The 15,138-nt window shown below is 40.2% G+C and overlaps 1 protein-coding gene across 2 annotated transcripts in view; it reads left to right on the plus strand.

Annotated features, from left to right (window-relative positions):
- The window catches only part of FGF18 (fibroblast growth factor 18), a 288,672-nt gene that overhangs the window by 243,252 nt on the left and 30,282 nt on the right, over window positions 1-15,138 (plus strand). For both annotated transcript variants that reach the window (XM_068273019.1, XM_068273020.1), the window contains exon 3: window positions 12,853-12,959. In XM_068273019.1, the coding sequence (XP_068129120.1) occupies window positions 12,853-12,959 (107 nt within the window). The remainder of the gene's footprint in view (window positions 1-12,852; window positions 12,960-15,138) is intronic.

Consider the following 15,138-nt stretch of genomic DNA (forward strand, 5'->3'; position numbering starts at 1 on the left):
GCGCGTACACATGCCTGATTCCTCAAATGACAGATCATCACCAGACCTGCCCGCGGGGCGACCCTTCTGACGACAGTTTCCCCATGTGTACAGTCTGTCGGCAGGTTGATAAAGCTGGTTTAGACCGATCCGCCGAATGTATCAGTCAAAACCAGCCTTATCAGCCTGCCAACAGACTGTACACATGGGCAAATTGTCATCAGAACGGCCACCCCGCGGGCAGGTCTGATGACCCATCGCGTGTGTATGTTAAGGCGGACCCAAACCAAACATTTTTTTAATACAAAATATGAAGTTGCCCCACTCTGACACATACAAAGATAAATAAAAACTCCTTAAAGCCTATGAGCATTTCAGTGCATGCTTTTCACCCTTCTGTTTGCATAACTAGGGTAATGCAGGTGGCAGCCATTAGCAAGTCCTCCTTTGCTGGACACCACCTACTCCAGCATTTTGCCGGATTCTGTCCCAGCAATATAAAAGGAAGGGAGGGGTTTCTCCAATAAATGTAAAATATTTTGTATTTGTCATCATGCAGCTGAAAAAAGGCTGCTATTTATTATTATAATTTAGTGAATAGATTTTATTTTTGAAATCTTGTATTTTTAATTTGGGTCCACTTTAATTCCATGACAGATAAGCTCAGTTTGTCTAATCTTCATCAGTAATTTAGACCCTCCTTTCCCATGATTGATTTAGGATTCTGTTTTTGTACCTATTCTACAACAACTGTTCATCCTGTAGTGTGATGATTACCAATGTTATTACCAATACTGCTGTTTGTTGTGCCACATTTCACTTACTGCATATATGTACTATTCACAAACTATACTTTGTTTATACATTGAATTTAGACCTTCCTGTGTTTGTTGGTAGATGTGATTATGTCTGTAAAGACAGGGTTCCCAAAGTGGAATCTGTAATGATATCCTGCCTGACAAAATCCAGAAGCTTCAATCAATGACCCGCCCCTTAACTGTTGATGAATGAGGATGATTGAGCACAGTTTTGGGAGAAGTGAAAAGGGAGTTAAATTACCTGGATGCCCTACTCTTGGCACTCCATTCTCCTACACTTCCTGTTTCACGGTGTTAGTTCCACCTGTGTAGCAGGAAGTATCAATAGGATGGAGCGCAGTGTGGAGCTGTGTGGCAAGAGGCAGCCATCGAGGTAAGTTATCTCTGCCGTGTACCCTTCTCAGACACAAGCGGGTACAGTATGGCTTCTCCCAAAACTGTGCTTAGTCATCTTTATTCATGAAGACTGGATGGCATAGCTTTTATATGAAATAGTAAAAGGTTGAGAGAAACCCATCATAGTTCATGGTGAAGTTGGCAGGTTCACCAGGTCAGTGTATCTGGAACTTTGTGTGATGGAAACTGCCTCCGTGTGAATCCTTGCTTGGGTGAATTCTACTATTCAGCAGCTAACCTGGTTCAGTTTTGGAAAGCTAAAGTAAAGATAAGCCAATGGAAGTCTACATATTTTGAGCTTAAACACAGATGTTACCAATAAAAACTTGTGGAGTTATGTGTTGAACCTGTAGGAAAAAAGTAATGGAAGGAATGCAAAACTACAATATATAACCTGTGCAGCATTGCACATAGTTGTATCGTACATGAGCAACAGTCCATGGCTGGTATTCTGGAAAATGGGTGTGGGAGGAATTCCAAGCCTAGTGAGGCCACCAACCATTCCAAGACCTGCCACAGTGATGTAGGACCCTTTGCAAATGTCAAGAGTATGTATGAAATCCACACACACCAAAAACTTAGCCTTTAATGCCAGATTTATAATAAGGGAAGGGCTATTTAAAGGACAACTGTAACAAGAGGGATATGGAGGCTGCCATATGTATTTCCTTTTAAACAATACCAGTTGCCTGGCTATCCTGCTCATCCTCTGCCTCTAATACTTTTAGCCATAGACTCTGAACAAGCATGCAGCAGATCAGGTGTTTTCTGACATTATTGTCAGATCTGGCAAGATTATCTGCACGCTTGTTTCTGGTGTGATTCAGACACTGCTGCAGCCAGATAGATCACTAGGACTGCCAGGAAATAGATATATCTTGCGTTCTGCAGCCAGCAGCCTGAGACACCTAAAATTTGCCCAGGCCTGGTTTAACCCATGGACCAATGAGGAGTCCCAGCAAGAGGCTCAAAGATACTTTGCCTGGACTCGCTAAATAGCATAGCACTGGAGAAGCAGTAGGAAGAAGACGTGTATGTCATGTGTCCCGACACTTAGCAGTGGAGGGACATGTGGTCCTGAGGGGTGACAGGTGAGAATATTTTTTATTTTTTTTGTAACTTTTTTTTTACTCTAGGAGGTAGCGGGTAAATGTTTGATGCCTTTACCCACATCATAGATGGCATCTATGGGGGTCTCCTTAGTAAAGGAGGTTCCCAGGTGCCCAAAGAAGGCAAAGAGGCATGGGTGGTAGGACTTTTCTCAACTGCTCTGAGCAGGTGAAAAGTTCTTGCCTATGTTTCACATCGCTTCCTCGATATAAAAAATAAAAATAACTTCCTGGGCAATTACATTGCCCCAACGAGTTCTTACCGGTTGGCCGACTGCTAAATGCAATTGAATTAGGTGACAGCCCAGTTGCCTAATTTTACAACTCATTGCATAGGGCCCCATTCATGTCTTAGCTTGAGGCCGGTTTCACACTGGAAACTGGCGGTAGAGGTGCGATCAGATGATCAACGCTAAAAATAGCCTTCAGGGATTTTCTCTTTAATACACAGTGATCCCCCTTCTGGCTGGCAGCCAAACAGGAAGTATGGCTCTCTAGCGCTCACTTCCAGTGACCCAAAAAAATAGAAGTGTATTAAAAAAAATATGCTTCTGCACATGCGCACCACAACGCCGCCGCAAAAACCATTTAACAAAATCTGCGTTGCTATAGACTTACAATACTCCGAGTCCACAACACGTCACCATTCAAGCCGGGTGCCAACGCACGGATGCCGTAGCGTCGGCCGTGCATCGTAAGCATCACTTTCGGGACATTACTCCACCATGAAAGGCCGCATAGAATTAGTTACTGTGCAGTAACGCAACACAATGAAAATGCCCCAGTGTAGAAGGGGCCTGACAGTTTTCAAAAACAATATAAATAAATAACAGGATAACAATCATGTTAGTTAGGTAGGATATCACCGTAACAGCAGTTTTAGAGCAGAGTACTGGATTATTACCAAGTGCTGTATGTGACAGATTTACTTTAAACCAGTAAATCAATGTGTTGTATTCCTAATAAAGTTCTGTTTTTGTAGATCTTTACACATTTTACACTTGCGTTTGGGTTTCCACATCAGAGTAATAAACTTGCCTTGCTCCAACTGCTTACTAGATATACTTTTGTGTAAATTGTGTCATTTTATTGTGGTATTTATTTATATTTCAGTTTAACAAGGTTACCTGGTGTTTTTCCATCCAGGCAGCTGCTCACATTATTAGGTTTTTTCTCCCCCTTTGTCTTGGTATGCCTTAATGGTGAAGTCGATGATTAGAAATATCCTTTTACAGTCTGGGGAAATATGTTAAATGTAGTTTCCACTTATTTTAAAAAATTATTGCTTTTTTAATAGATCTTTAACTTTTTTTTTTCATACTTTTTATTTGTATAAAGGGTAACTTTAGTTTAATTCACAGTTAAATTATGCCGGAATGTGATTAATTAGATAACATACTCGAAACAGATGGTTTATATTTTCTTGGCAAAGTAGAATTATTGTAGTGCGCAAAAAAAAAATGATAAAGCTATAATGATAACCATAATTAAAAAAAGTTAAAGAAAGATGTTATGGATATAAAATTATTTTTTTTCCTAAAATGTTTTTTTTTTTCGTTTGTCCCTACATTTATTTTCTTTATTATTATTTAGTATTTATGTAACACTGATATCGTCCGCAGCACTGCTCAGAGTATATTGTCTTGTCACTTAATTGCCCCTCAGAGGGGACACTGTGCCAGTTCACTGGTTACAGACCGTAGCTCAGCTCCAGCCTGTATGCAGAGCAGGGCTATGGGAAAATAACATCCGAAGCCATGCACTGGAGACTATTTGTGTCTCCAGTGCAGGGCTTTGAGCGCCATTTTCCCGTAGCCCTACTCTGCCTGTCAGCTCAAGAGTTTAGCAGCTGGACTTGCTGCATTAAAGATGATCGGGAGCTACTTTAGAGGCCTGGAGAGGAGACTTCTGCCAGGTGAGTAAATGGTTTTTCTTTACAGGTACATTATGTGCATTTTTTGGGGAAACACTGCACCATTCCATGTATTTTCTGGGGAAACACTGCATCATTACGTGTACAGTATCTTCTGGGAAAACGCTGCACCATTACGTGCGTTTTCTGGGGTAACGTTGCACCATTATGTATATTTTCTGGGGAAACGCTGTCGTATTATCTGTATTTTCTGGTCAAAAACTACACCATGCTGTTTATTTTCTGAGGAAACCCTGCCACATTATCTGTATTTTTTGGTGAAACACTGCATCATGATTTGTATTTTCTGGGGGAACGCTGCACCATTATGTGTATTTTCTGGTGAAACGCTCCCGCATTAACTCTATTTTCTGGAGAAATGTTACCGCATCATGTGTATTTTCTGATCAAACAGAATAGAAACACTGCTATATTATGTATATTTTCTTGTGAAACACTGCCGTATTATGTATATTTTCCGGTGAAACACTGCGACATTATGCATATTTTCTGGTGAAACACTGCCGCATTATGTTTATTTTCTGGTAAAACGTTGCCGCATTACATATCTTGTTGTCTGAGGCGGTCTGTCTGTTCCCCCTGGGACTTTGTTGTTGGTTAATGCCAAATAAGTCTGGCTGCTGCTATTTGCTGTTTGTGGGTGGGGGTAACGTTGTCTAATTATCTTTAGGGTCACTTTGTCCGTGTTTACAGGGAACTCTTGGGCCCACTGTCTTTGCGTTATACTGATACATTACAGTTAGCTCCACCCACATCCTGTCATGGCCACATCCATTTTTTTGCCAAAACGTTTGCCCACCTCGGCTTTAGACTATCCAGAGGCTTACCTCTACTGTGGTAAGTTATTTTTTGCCTAGCTGTGACAAATTTGCCTAGCTGTGCTAAAAAAACAGAGAAAAGTAATGATCCTTTGAATGTTCCAGCACTGAAACCTTATCAGAAGCCTTCATTCTCAGCTGTTTTGGCTTCTATTTACTTTTCAGGAAAATGGATTAATACACACACACACACACACACACACACACACACACACACACACACACACACACACACACACACACACACACACACACACACTGTTTACTTGAAAATATAATTTTCACAGATAGCAACTCTTAACACTTGCTGTATTAAAAAGAAAGGGACTTCAGACAATTTCTTTGTAGGACTAGTGCTACAGGTACATTTGTCTAGCTAATCATGTCACGTCATTTCAGGTGTGCTTTAAGAAAATAAAAGACAGGACAAAACCAAGGGATGTAAAACTGGGCCACAGAAAAAAATAACTTTGGTTTACAGGTTCAACAAAAGTATAGTCAAATTGGCCCTGGGTGGTTACAAGAGGCTGGGGCCTGCTGAGATATAAGTTTTCATGACCCTGCCAATGGTAGGCTGTCTCATCTGCTGCCTTACCTCATTGCTGATAAAAAGGCATTCATCAGGGTACTTTTATACTACATGCAATTCCAATTCCGATTTTTGATACGAATAAAAAAAAGTCCTGCATTCTTTCTGCATTTTTCTCCTTGTATTGCAAGCATCCAGTGGGAATCGCAAATCGGAGGCCAGTTTAACACCAGTTCGGATAATCGCACTGAAACGCTACAAACAGGTTTTTGAGATATCGGCGGTAATGCACGGTAAAGTAACTGTTGGCAGCTAGCCAATCTATAAGTGATGCTTTCTAGTGCTCTAGTGAAATATGAATAGCAAGGAAGTATATTGAGAAAATATGCTTCTGCGCATGCGCACTGCAACATGCCATTGACTTACATGACTTCTGGTCAACGTACATCGCCGCGGATGTTGACCCACAATGCGCTGCTATGTTTGCTTCAAATTGGACACTTCCGGTGCATCGCATCAGGTGGAAAATGTCCCATAGACCTTCGTTGCTTTAACGTTACCCAGCGATAAAAATGGGTAATGCAACGCAATGAAAACATGCTAGTGTGAAAGGGGACTAAAGCTGTCAAGTAGTGTTATTAAGATGGCATAAACAGCCCAGAAGAACAGACCATATTAGACAAAGACAAGACAAATAACATTTATATCGCACTTTTCTCCTGGCGGACTCAAAGCGCCAGAGCTGCAGCCACTAGGGCACGCTCTATAGGCAGTAGCAGTGTTAGGGAGACTTGCCTAAGGTCTCCTACTGAATAGGTGCTGGCTTACTGAACAGGCAGAGCCGAGAATTGAACCCGGGTCCCCTGTGTCAGAGGCAGAGCCCTTAACCATTAACCATCCAGCCACTACTACAGCCACTATATTAGGACCAAGGATCTAGCGCATCTGTTACCAGCACTGAGCTCACGGAGGGCATTGGGCAGCTTACGTGTAGGTTTCCCGTCGGATTCTGAGCTAAAGTTTGGAATCAGTTAAAGAGAGTCTGAAGCCAAGAAAAATAGTACTTTTTATTTACCTCTTCTCTTCTGCAACATCAGCTAAGATGGGTTCACCGCATTCCCGTAGCATAACGAGGTCTGTAACAGCCCGAACTCCCGAGGGCAAAAATACCCCGTTGCTTCCTGGAGGAGGCAGAGCTTTTCACTGTAGCTCTGCCTCCTGTTTAGTCAATGAGCGCTGATCGCCGCCTCTCCCCGCCCCTCTCTCAGTGAAACAAGACTGGTAGAGGCGGCGATCAGCGCTGATTGACCGTACTGAAGGCAGAGCTACATCCCAAAGCTCTGCCTCCCTGGGCAGCAAAATCCACGACTTTCAAAGTCGTTTTTGCCCTCTGGAGTTCGGGGGTGGGTTACAGACCTCATTTTGCCACAGGAATGCGGCGATTCATCTTACCTGATATTGCAGAAAAGAAGAGGTAAATAAAAAGCACTATTTTTCTTGGCTTCAGAGTCTCTTTAAATAAGCATAGCAAATAGGTCACTCTGACAGATAAGTCTTCCCTGCTAAAGCAATGTTTCATTACAAATTTCAATGATTAAAATCCCTATTTGTAAATGGAGTAGCTTAATCCTACACATTGTACACAAAGCAGCACTAAACCATCTGCCACTTTATTTGCCCGGTGTCACAAATTAGTTTGAGAACTGAGCTGCAGAGAGTTTCCTCATCTCTATTTGAAGCCATACTGTCCACACTTTCTCCTTTGAGCTAGCCAAAATGACATCATCGAATCACCATATGGAGACAATAACCTAGTCAACAGCTTTAAAACGCAGGCTTTAAACTTTGATTGCCAAGGTCTGGTGTAATGGCTGTGTGCATAGTAATGCATTTAATAGTTCAAAACACACACACACACACACATATATATATATATATATATATATATATATATATATATATATATATATATATATATATATATATATATATATATGCATATATATTATATATAGATTAGTATTCCAGGGTTTTCTTTTATATTTAAACATTTACAAAGTAGGTTGAATATTTTACTGTCTCTAATCAGTGGCAGCCTATTAAGTGTCCCAGAGTTAGAAAAAGGTCAATAGTTCATGTATTTTGTCTCGCCCTGCTCTCAGAAGTTGTATTCTGCCAGGAAAACTTTTATGGCTGTAATTTACTTATCAGTGATGTTTAGTTTACTATATTCTGGGCAAGGTACCACTTCCATACCTAGAAATTAACTCTTTGAGGCAGCAAACTAACTGGTTATTAATATGTTGCACTGTACATACACATGTTTATCTCATCAAGTCACATAGCGCCTTGGATATATTATTATTATTATTAGTAGTAGTAGTATTTATTGTATTTATAAAGCGCCAACATATTACGCAGCGCTGGAAAATAAATATATACAATGATACAAGGATGACAGACATAACAAGGTTATACAACATAGAACAAAGTTATACAAGGCAAATTGTACAAAATACATAATAATGCGATATGGGCTGGTTAGGTAGGTCCAGTAACAAGTACAGGCTGTCATAGGAGAGGAGCACACGATCCTGTAGATTACACTAGGGAAGTGAGGACCCTGCCAGAGGCTTACAATCTAAAGGGGATATACTTGAACACAATCCCTTAATTTTAGGGGCTCAAAAGTATTTGAACAAATGAAATAACTGGAAATAAAATGCTTATTTCTAATACTTGGTTGAAAACCCTTTGCTGGCAATGACAGCCTGAAGTCTTGAACTCATGGACATCACTAGATGCCGGGTTTCCCTCGTTTCAGTGCTCTGCCTTCTCTCTACTGCACAATTGCTTTCAGTTGTTGTTTGTTTGTGGGCGTTTCTGTCCAAAGGTTAGCCTTCAACAAGTGAAATGCATGCTCAATAGGGTTAAGATCAGGTGACTGACTTGGCCATTCAGTAATTTTTCCACTTCTTTGCTTTAATAAACTCCTGGGTTGCTTTGGCTGTATGTTTTGGGTCATTGTGGTCATCAAATACAAATACTTAAATAAATAAACTGTGCATCTGTATCATGAAACACCGCCCAATTTTTTTTTTTGTATTTAGCTGGATTTGAGCAGACAGTATGTCTCTGAACACCTCCTGTGTCATATCGTCAATAAACACTAGTGTCCCAGACTCCCAGTGCCACTGGCAGCCATGCACGCCCAAGCCATAGCACTACCTCCATTGTGTATTACAGGTGATGTGGTATGCTTTGGATAATAAGCTGTTCTCCATACTTTTTTCTTGCCATCCTTCTGGTAGAGATTGATCTTGGTTTTATCTGTCCAAAGAATACTTTTCCAGAACTGTGCTGGTTTTTTAGATTTCCAATCTAGCCTTTCTATTCTTATAAGTGGCTTGCACCTTGCATTGCACCCTCTGTATTTAGGGAATCAGCAGGACAGCCAGGCAATATGCATTATTTAAAAGGAAAGTAAAGAAAAATATGTCAGCCTCCACATGTCTCTCACCACGATTTCCCTTTAAAGTGGATCCGAGATAAACTTTTACTCATTGCATAATTGTGTTTCTTTTATATAGTTTATAGGGAATTCCTCAAGCCAAATACTTTTTTTGTTTTGTTTTAATACTCTAATTCCCTATAAACTAAACAAGCCTCGCCCACAGCTTTTCATAGTGCCTTGGCATTTGCAGACAGTAGCAAGGGCTTATGGGAGATCAGTCTGCGCAGGAGGAGGGGGAGGTGTTACTAGCTAGAGATTTCAGAGGCAGAGGGGAGGAGGGAGGAGGAGAGGGGAGTGGGAGATACAGATCAGCTTGCCTATGTGTAATGTGACAAACAGAACATGGCTGCTCTCATTGTATCACAGGAATAAATAATCATAAACGGTTGAAGCTGTTTGCAGCTAGATTTGCTGAGTAAACTATCTAAACTTTAGATAAGATATGCAGACAAGTTACTTGTTATAGTTAGTTTTTTATCTCGTATCCGCTTTAAATACACTGCAACTGCAGCTCTATGGTACTACCAATACCTGGGACAGATTTGCTATTTTCTATATTTCATATGCTGCCAGAATTCTTAATTAGCAAAATCCAGACCTCCTTTATCTGGGAAATGTTGAATAGTAAAATATCAAATCACTGTTTAGACAAGTTATATACATGCAGTCAGTCATTTTGGCACACTTTCTACAATTAAAATGCCAATAAACATGAAACTGTTTTGTCTTGTATAAAATATCTGCTGATTACATTTACAAACTCACAGCAGTTTATCAGACCTGAATGTGCTTGGTGTACATTTTTGGTGGGTAGGGGGTATGTTGTACATTGTCCAGAAATGCCCTCTGAAAGACATTGGGAATGTTTTTGTAAGTTTTCATAAAACCGTGTTCTGTTTAGCTGCATGGCAAATGCTAACCATCGTGAAAGCCCTGTTTAGTCTTAAATTCTTAACTGAGGTTAAAGGAAACACGAGGTGAAAATAAACTGCTGAGATAAACAATTGTATCTATCTTCTTTCTCCTAAAAATGACCCCTTTTTTTAAAGATTCCACAGTTTTGTTTTAGTTTTAAATCTATTTTTTAAGTTTTTACTGTCTCTGCTCAATGGCACATGCATTGAAGTATGCCAGAGCTAAAATCTATGAACTATTCACCCTTTTATGTCTTTCCTACTCTCAGAAGCCATTTTCTGCCTAGAAAGTGGTTTATGGCTGTAATTCCTTCTAAGTGAGGGTTATGCTATAGTTACTTTCATACCTGATTTTTAATTTTTTCAGGTAGGGGTAACAATCAGTGTGTAAGCAACAGACAGATCTCTGATTATATGGTGATCTGCAGAATCACCAATAATACAGATGCGATACCTGATTATGTGGTGATCGGCAGTATCACCAATAATGCAAGTATAGGTACAAAGACGTGATATTAGTGTGCAGGTAGTGCTTAGTGCAACAGTAAGTACTGACAGCTTTGGCTATACCTCATCAGAGGAGCTGGTGGGCACTGTCAGTACAGTGAACACCTCACCAGGGCTCACTGGTGAGTAGAGAGGTCAGACTAATCGAGTTGGCAACAGACAGGCAGATACAGTACAAAATCAGAAGGCAGAGAAGAAACGGTTAACAGGCAGAGTCGGTAGCAAGGTCAGATGGGCAAAGGTACAGAATCACTGAGAGGAAGAATAGTCAGGAAGAGCGTAGAGTCATACACAGAAAATCAATCAGAAATACAATCAATATAACTAACTAGAGATAGATGTATATCGAAAACACTGCATATACATCTATCCCAGCAGGAACCTGCTTAAGAGCCCGAGGAGACCCTGAGGCACGCCCCCCTGCGCCCGGCCAATCAGCAGCGGCGGGCACATGGTGTGACGTCAGCCGACCCGCAGGTCAGCTGAGACGCCTCTTTGCTGCATAAAGGTCGTGACGGTGCGCGCGTCACTACGGCCTTATGGGCAGCAGACAAACTCGTCCTCGGCGTGCTAGACACCCGAGGCATGGGTGATTGGCCAGGAAGGGAGACGGAGGCAGCTGCGGTGACGGCGCTGTTCGCCGCAGCTGCCCCGCCATCTGTTACAGTAGGTAACTACTAGGGATGGTCGGAATGCCAGTTTCCGATTCCGCGGTAAATCCGCATTCCGTCATGTATAAATTACCGATTCTGCTTTCCGCTACCAATTTCCGCATTCCAATGCGGAATTTCCGCCGGAAATCCTGGAAATTCCGCCCGACTTTAACATCGATTTTCTCAAAAACTATAAGATCTTCTTGAAAACTTTTTTTGCATCTTGTTTACAAGATTCTGTTTAATAAACCCAGAAAATTTGGTGTTTCTAGGACTTACGGGGGCTTTGCTATTAACCGCTAAAGTCGGCGGATTTTTACTGTAATGTAAAATGCAGAAAATAAGCAGATGGAGATTTTCTGCATTTTACATTACAGTAAAAATCCGCCGACTTTAGCGGTTAATAGCAAAGCCCCCTTAAGTCCTATAAACAAACTTTCAGAGTTTATTAAACTGAATCTTGTAAACAAGATGCAAAAAAAAAGTTTTCAAAAAGACCCTATAGTATTTGAGAAAATCGATGTTAAAGTCAAGTGGAATTTCCGCGAATACCGGCGGAAATTTCCGCGATTTCCGGCGGAAATCCGCCTACCGCACTTGCATTACCGATTTCCGCATTCCGATGCGGAAATGCCATTTCCGATCGGAATTTCAGAAATTGTATTTCCGCGGAATCCGAATGAGCATCCCTAGTAACTACTAAATGCATTTAGTAAGGAGGCTTTTAGGACCATTGTAGCCCCTTACACACTCCATTGAGTTCTGGTTCACCATGAGCCTGTTGGTTAGTCTGTACCTCTGGGTGTTTCAAGTCCTACTCCATAGAGCCACATTAATTCATGCCATGCACTGATGAAGATTGAAGACCAACCAGTCTGAAACAGTCTGTTGGATTATTGTGGCTCTGTATAATTAACAGCTGACATATCATTGCATTCCAGCAGATCTGGAGGTGTGTTTAGCTTCTAAGGATGACAATGGTTAATTTGCATATATTCAGCAGTGATGCCTTGGGAGACATCTCGGAGCTCACTCCAACCTGAATTATCGCAAATACTTTCTGTTTTAAGAAAGCGAACTTATGCTTTTTATGTTATTAGATACAGCACTGTGTATGCTTCTCATGATTATAAAATAATATTTTTGTGTACTATCCTGCATTAGTATTCTCTCCATCAAGTTCACTTGGCAAGCTATCCCGTGCTGAGTTCATTTAATCTTATTCCCTATATCCCCCTTTTCTTTATAAATGCAGCTGTTTTGAGTCTGACTTGCTACAGTACTGTTACATGGAAAAACAATCTCACTGGATTTCCCTTTGGAGTTTTTGGAAAACATTAGACATTAAAAGAAAAAAAAGAAAAAAATATAAATATATATATATATATATATATATATATATATATATATATATATATATATATATATATATATATATATATATATATATATATATGTGTGTGTGTGTGTGTGTGTGTGTGTGTATATAGTATATATTACAGTTAACAGGTCTTTTCACCTATTTTTGCAGCGCCTTGGTAGTAACCTATTTCCCCTAGCATAGTATGTAATTGTGTAGTAATGATAGTTGTTTTTAGGTATTGTAAGCTATTGTATTGTTATCGCTTGCGCTCTGTATAATTTTACAGGTCAGTTAAATGATGTTCTTCTTTCTTTACAAGCCCAGCTGTTAGTGGAAACTGATACGTTTGGCAGTCAAGTACGGATTAAAGGAAAAGAGACAGAGTTCTACCTTTGCATGAACAGAAAAGGCAAGCTTGTTGGAAAGGTAAGTCCTGTCTTCAGTTACATAATTGAAAACATAAAACTGGAACAAGATGCTTGTGAGACACAGCAGTTCATTTGGGGGCCTAGAACAGGAGGGCATATTTCATAGGATCAACAATCTGTAGTCACAAAACCAAAATTACCTCTTAGGGGAGTAGCTAAATTATATTTGGCCTTGGCACAAAATGTGATGCAAACACCTGTGAGACACCAAATACACAGAAATACACAGAACGCCGATAGCTTATTATGACCCAGATCCACTAGAAAAGCTATAGGCTCGCTATACACCAGCAGTTCCAGATGTGTGCCTGATGATTTGCATATTCTGGAGTGATGCATCATGGGAAATCAAATTTGCTCACTTAAAAGACCACTATCACAGAGTATTTTAAAATGTAAAATACATGTAATAATTATAATAATTCAAACATTTGTGTAGCATTTTTCTCCTGTTGGACTCAAAGCGCTCAAGAGATGCAGCCACTAAGGGCGTGTTCAAGAGGCCAACCTGCAGTGTTAGGAAGTCTTGCCTTGAACTCTTAACTAGTACACTATCCAGCCACTGAATGTGAAAATTTCAGCAGATATGAGAGGACACAGTGGTGGAATGGGAGAGCTGACAGAGCAGAAAAGACAGCAAAGGGAACTAGCAATAGGTGAGATATGTGATTTTTTTTAACAGGTCTAAAAATTACAGATTACAAATGGACATGATCAGAGGCCTTTCTATGGAGGATAACTGCCATTTCCTCCCTGCCCATATTCAACATTGCAGTCAGTTGAAGATTTTGGCTACCTAGAGTGGGGGGCACAGGGAGCACAGGACTGAGAGGATGGTGCTGTGACATATGTCACAGCACCATTCACAAAATGGTACCTAGATCAACCAAACTCCCCATCAGTTCAGGTGTACTTTAAGGCTAGGAGGCCCACATGATGCCGGGTTGGAAATGTATATGGTCACAGCAGATCTGATGCATGATACATTGGTGTATCTCTCGAGAATGTCTTCTTTACCGTGGTGGTTTTGCAACCAGAGACTAACATAACACATTTCAATTCATTTTGGTTTAATAATTTTAGCCAGTGTTAAACTCTCCAAGCATGCCCCTGAGTTTCTCTAGATTGTACCATGAGTAATATTGATGTATTTTTTTTATAAAGGTTATTATGTGATCTGGTGTGAAAGTTTGTGTTATATGGTAACCAAGTTAAAAAAAAACAAAAAACTTTTTGGACTTCTCTGGACAGGTTTTAAAACTATTCCTGTGCACTGTTGTTCCCCGTGACATAAGCCAGAGCCACCGAGAGATAAGCAAGGGCCATACAATCTGGTCTACAAGGCTTTTGATGTCACCTTTCTAAGTTAATTTCCATATTTCATTTCTAAATGAGTATATTGCCTCAATATTTTAGTGTCTTAAAATTCCAGTGATTTTTTTTTTTCATATTTTTGGGGTTTTCTTGATCATCCAACATCTTGTTTGATTTGTCTTGTAACTGAGTTCTGGTTTTGCTAGTCTGCCTAATTTCAGCAATGTCCAAATTCTTCAGTCAGTTGGACGCTCCCTTTTATTTTGGTTTAAAAAGTCTGTAATATTTCCTCTTTAAACTGACATAAGGTGGGCAACTTACTTTATTACTTCCCGATATTAATCTATTTTCTCAATTGGTTTTTAATAAGGGAAGTGAGATAAGACATCTGCACGGCTGTAATTTTTTCCAGGCCTATATTTGATGGTAGAGTTAAATTTTGCCAAAAAAGCAATCCATCCTTGTTCCATTGACGTTAAATTAGCGGTCTGAAGATAGGCCACTGGATTATTATCTGTGAAAATAATAAAAGAGACTCCAGCCAAGTATTCTGAAAACTTTTTGGTAAGTGTACAAATTGTCCTGTGTATTTCCAACAGGAGGGGGGAAAAAAACTGTGGTTACTTGGATTTTTCTTCCCTGGCGTTGGCAATAGCTCGTTGTTTTTTAGCCCAATCTTGTACAAGAATGGCACCCAATCCCATGTACCTGCATTGGTGCACATTTTAAAAAAAAATAATTTGACATAGTCAAAAGATTATATCAGAGAGGGAGAAATACTATCTCAAGAATTTAACAGCCTTTTTGTTGTCCTGAAAAACATTACACGTTTGTTACTCTAGACTTTAGGTTATCCCCATTTA

The sequence above is a fragment of the Hyperolius riggenbachi genome, chromosome 3 (assembly GCF_040937935.1).
Source record: "Hyperolius riggenbachi isolate aHypRig1 chromosome 3, aHypRig1.pri, whole genome shotgun sequence".
In the NCBI taxonomy this organism is placed as follows: Eukaryota; Metazoa; Chordata; class Amphibia; order Anura; family Hyperoliidae; genus Hyperolius; species Hyperolius riggenbachi.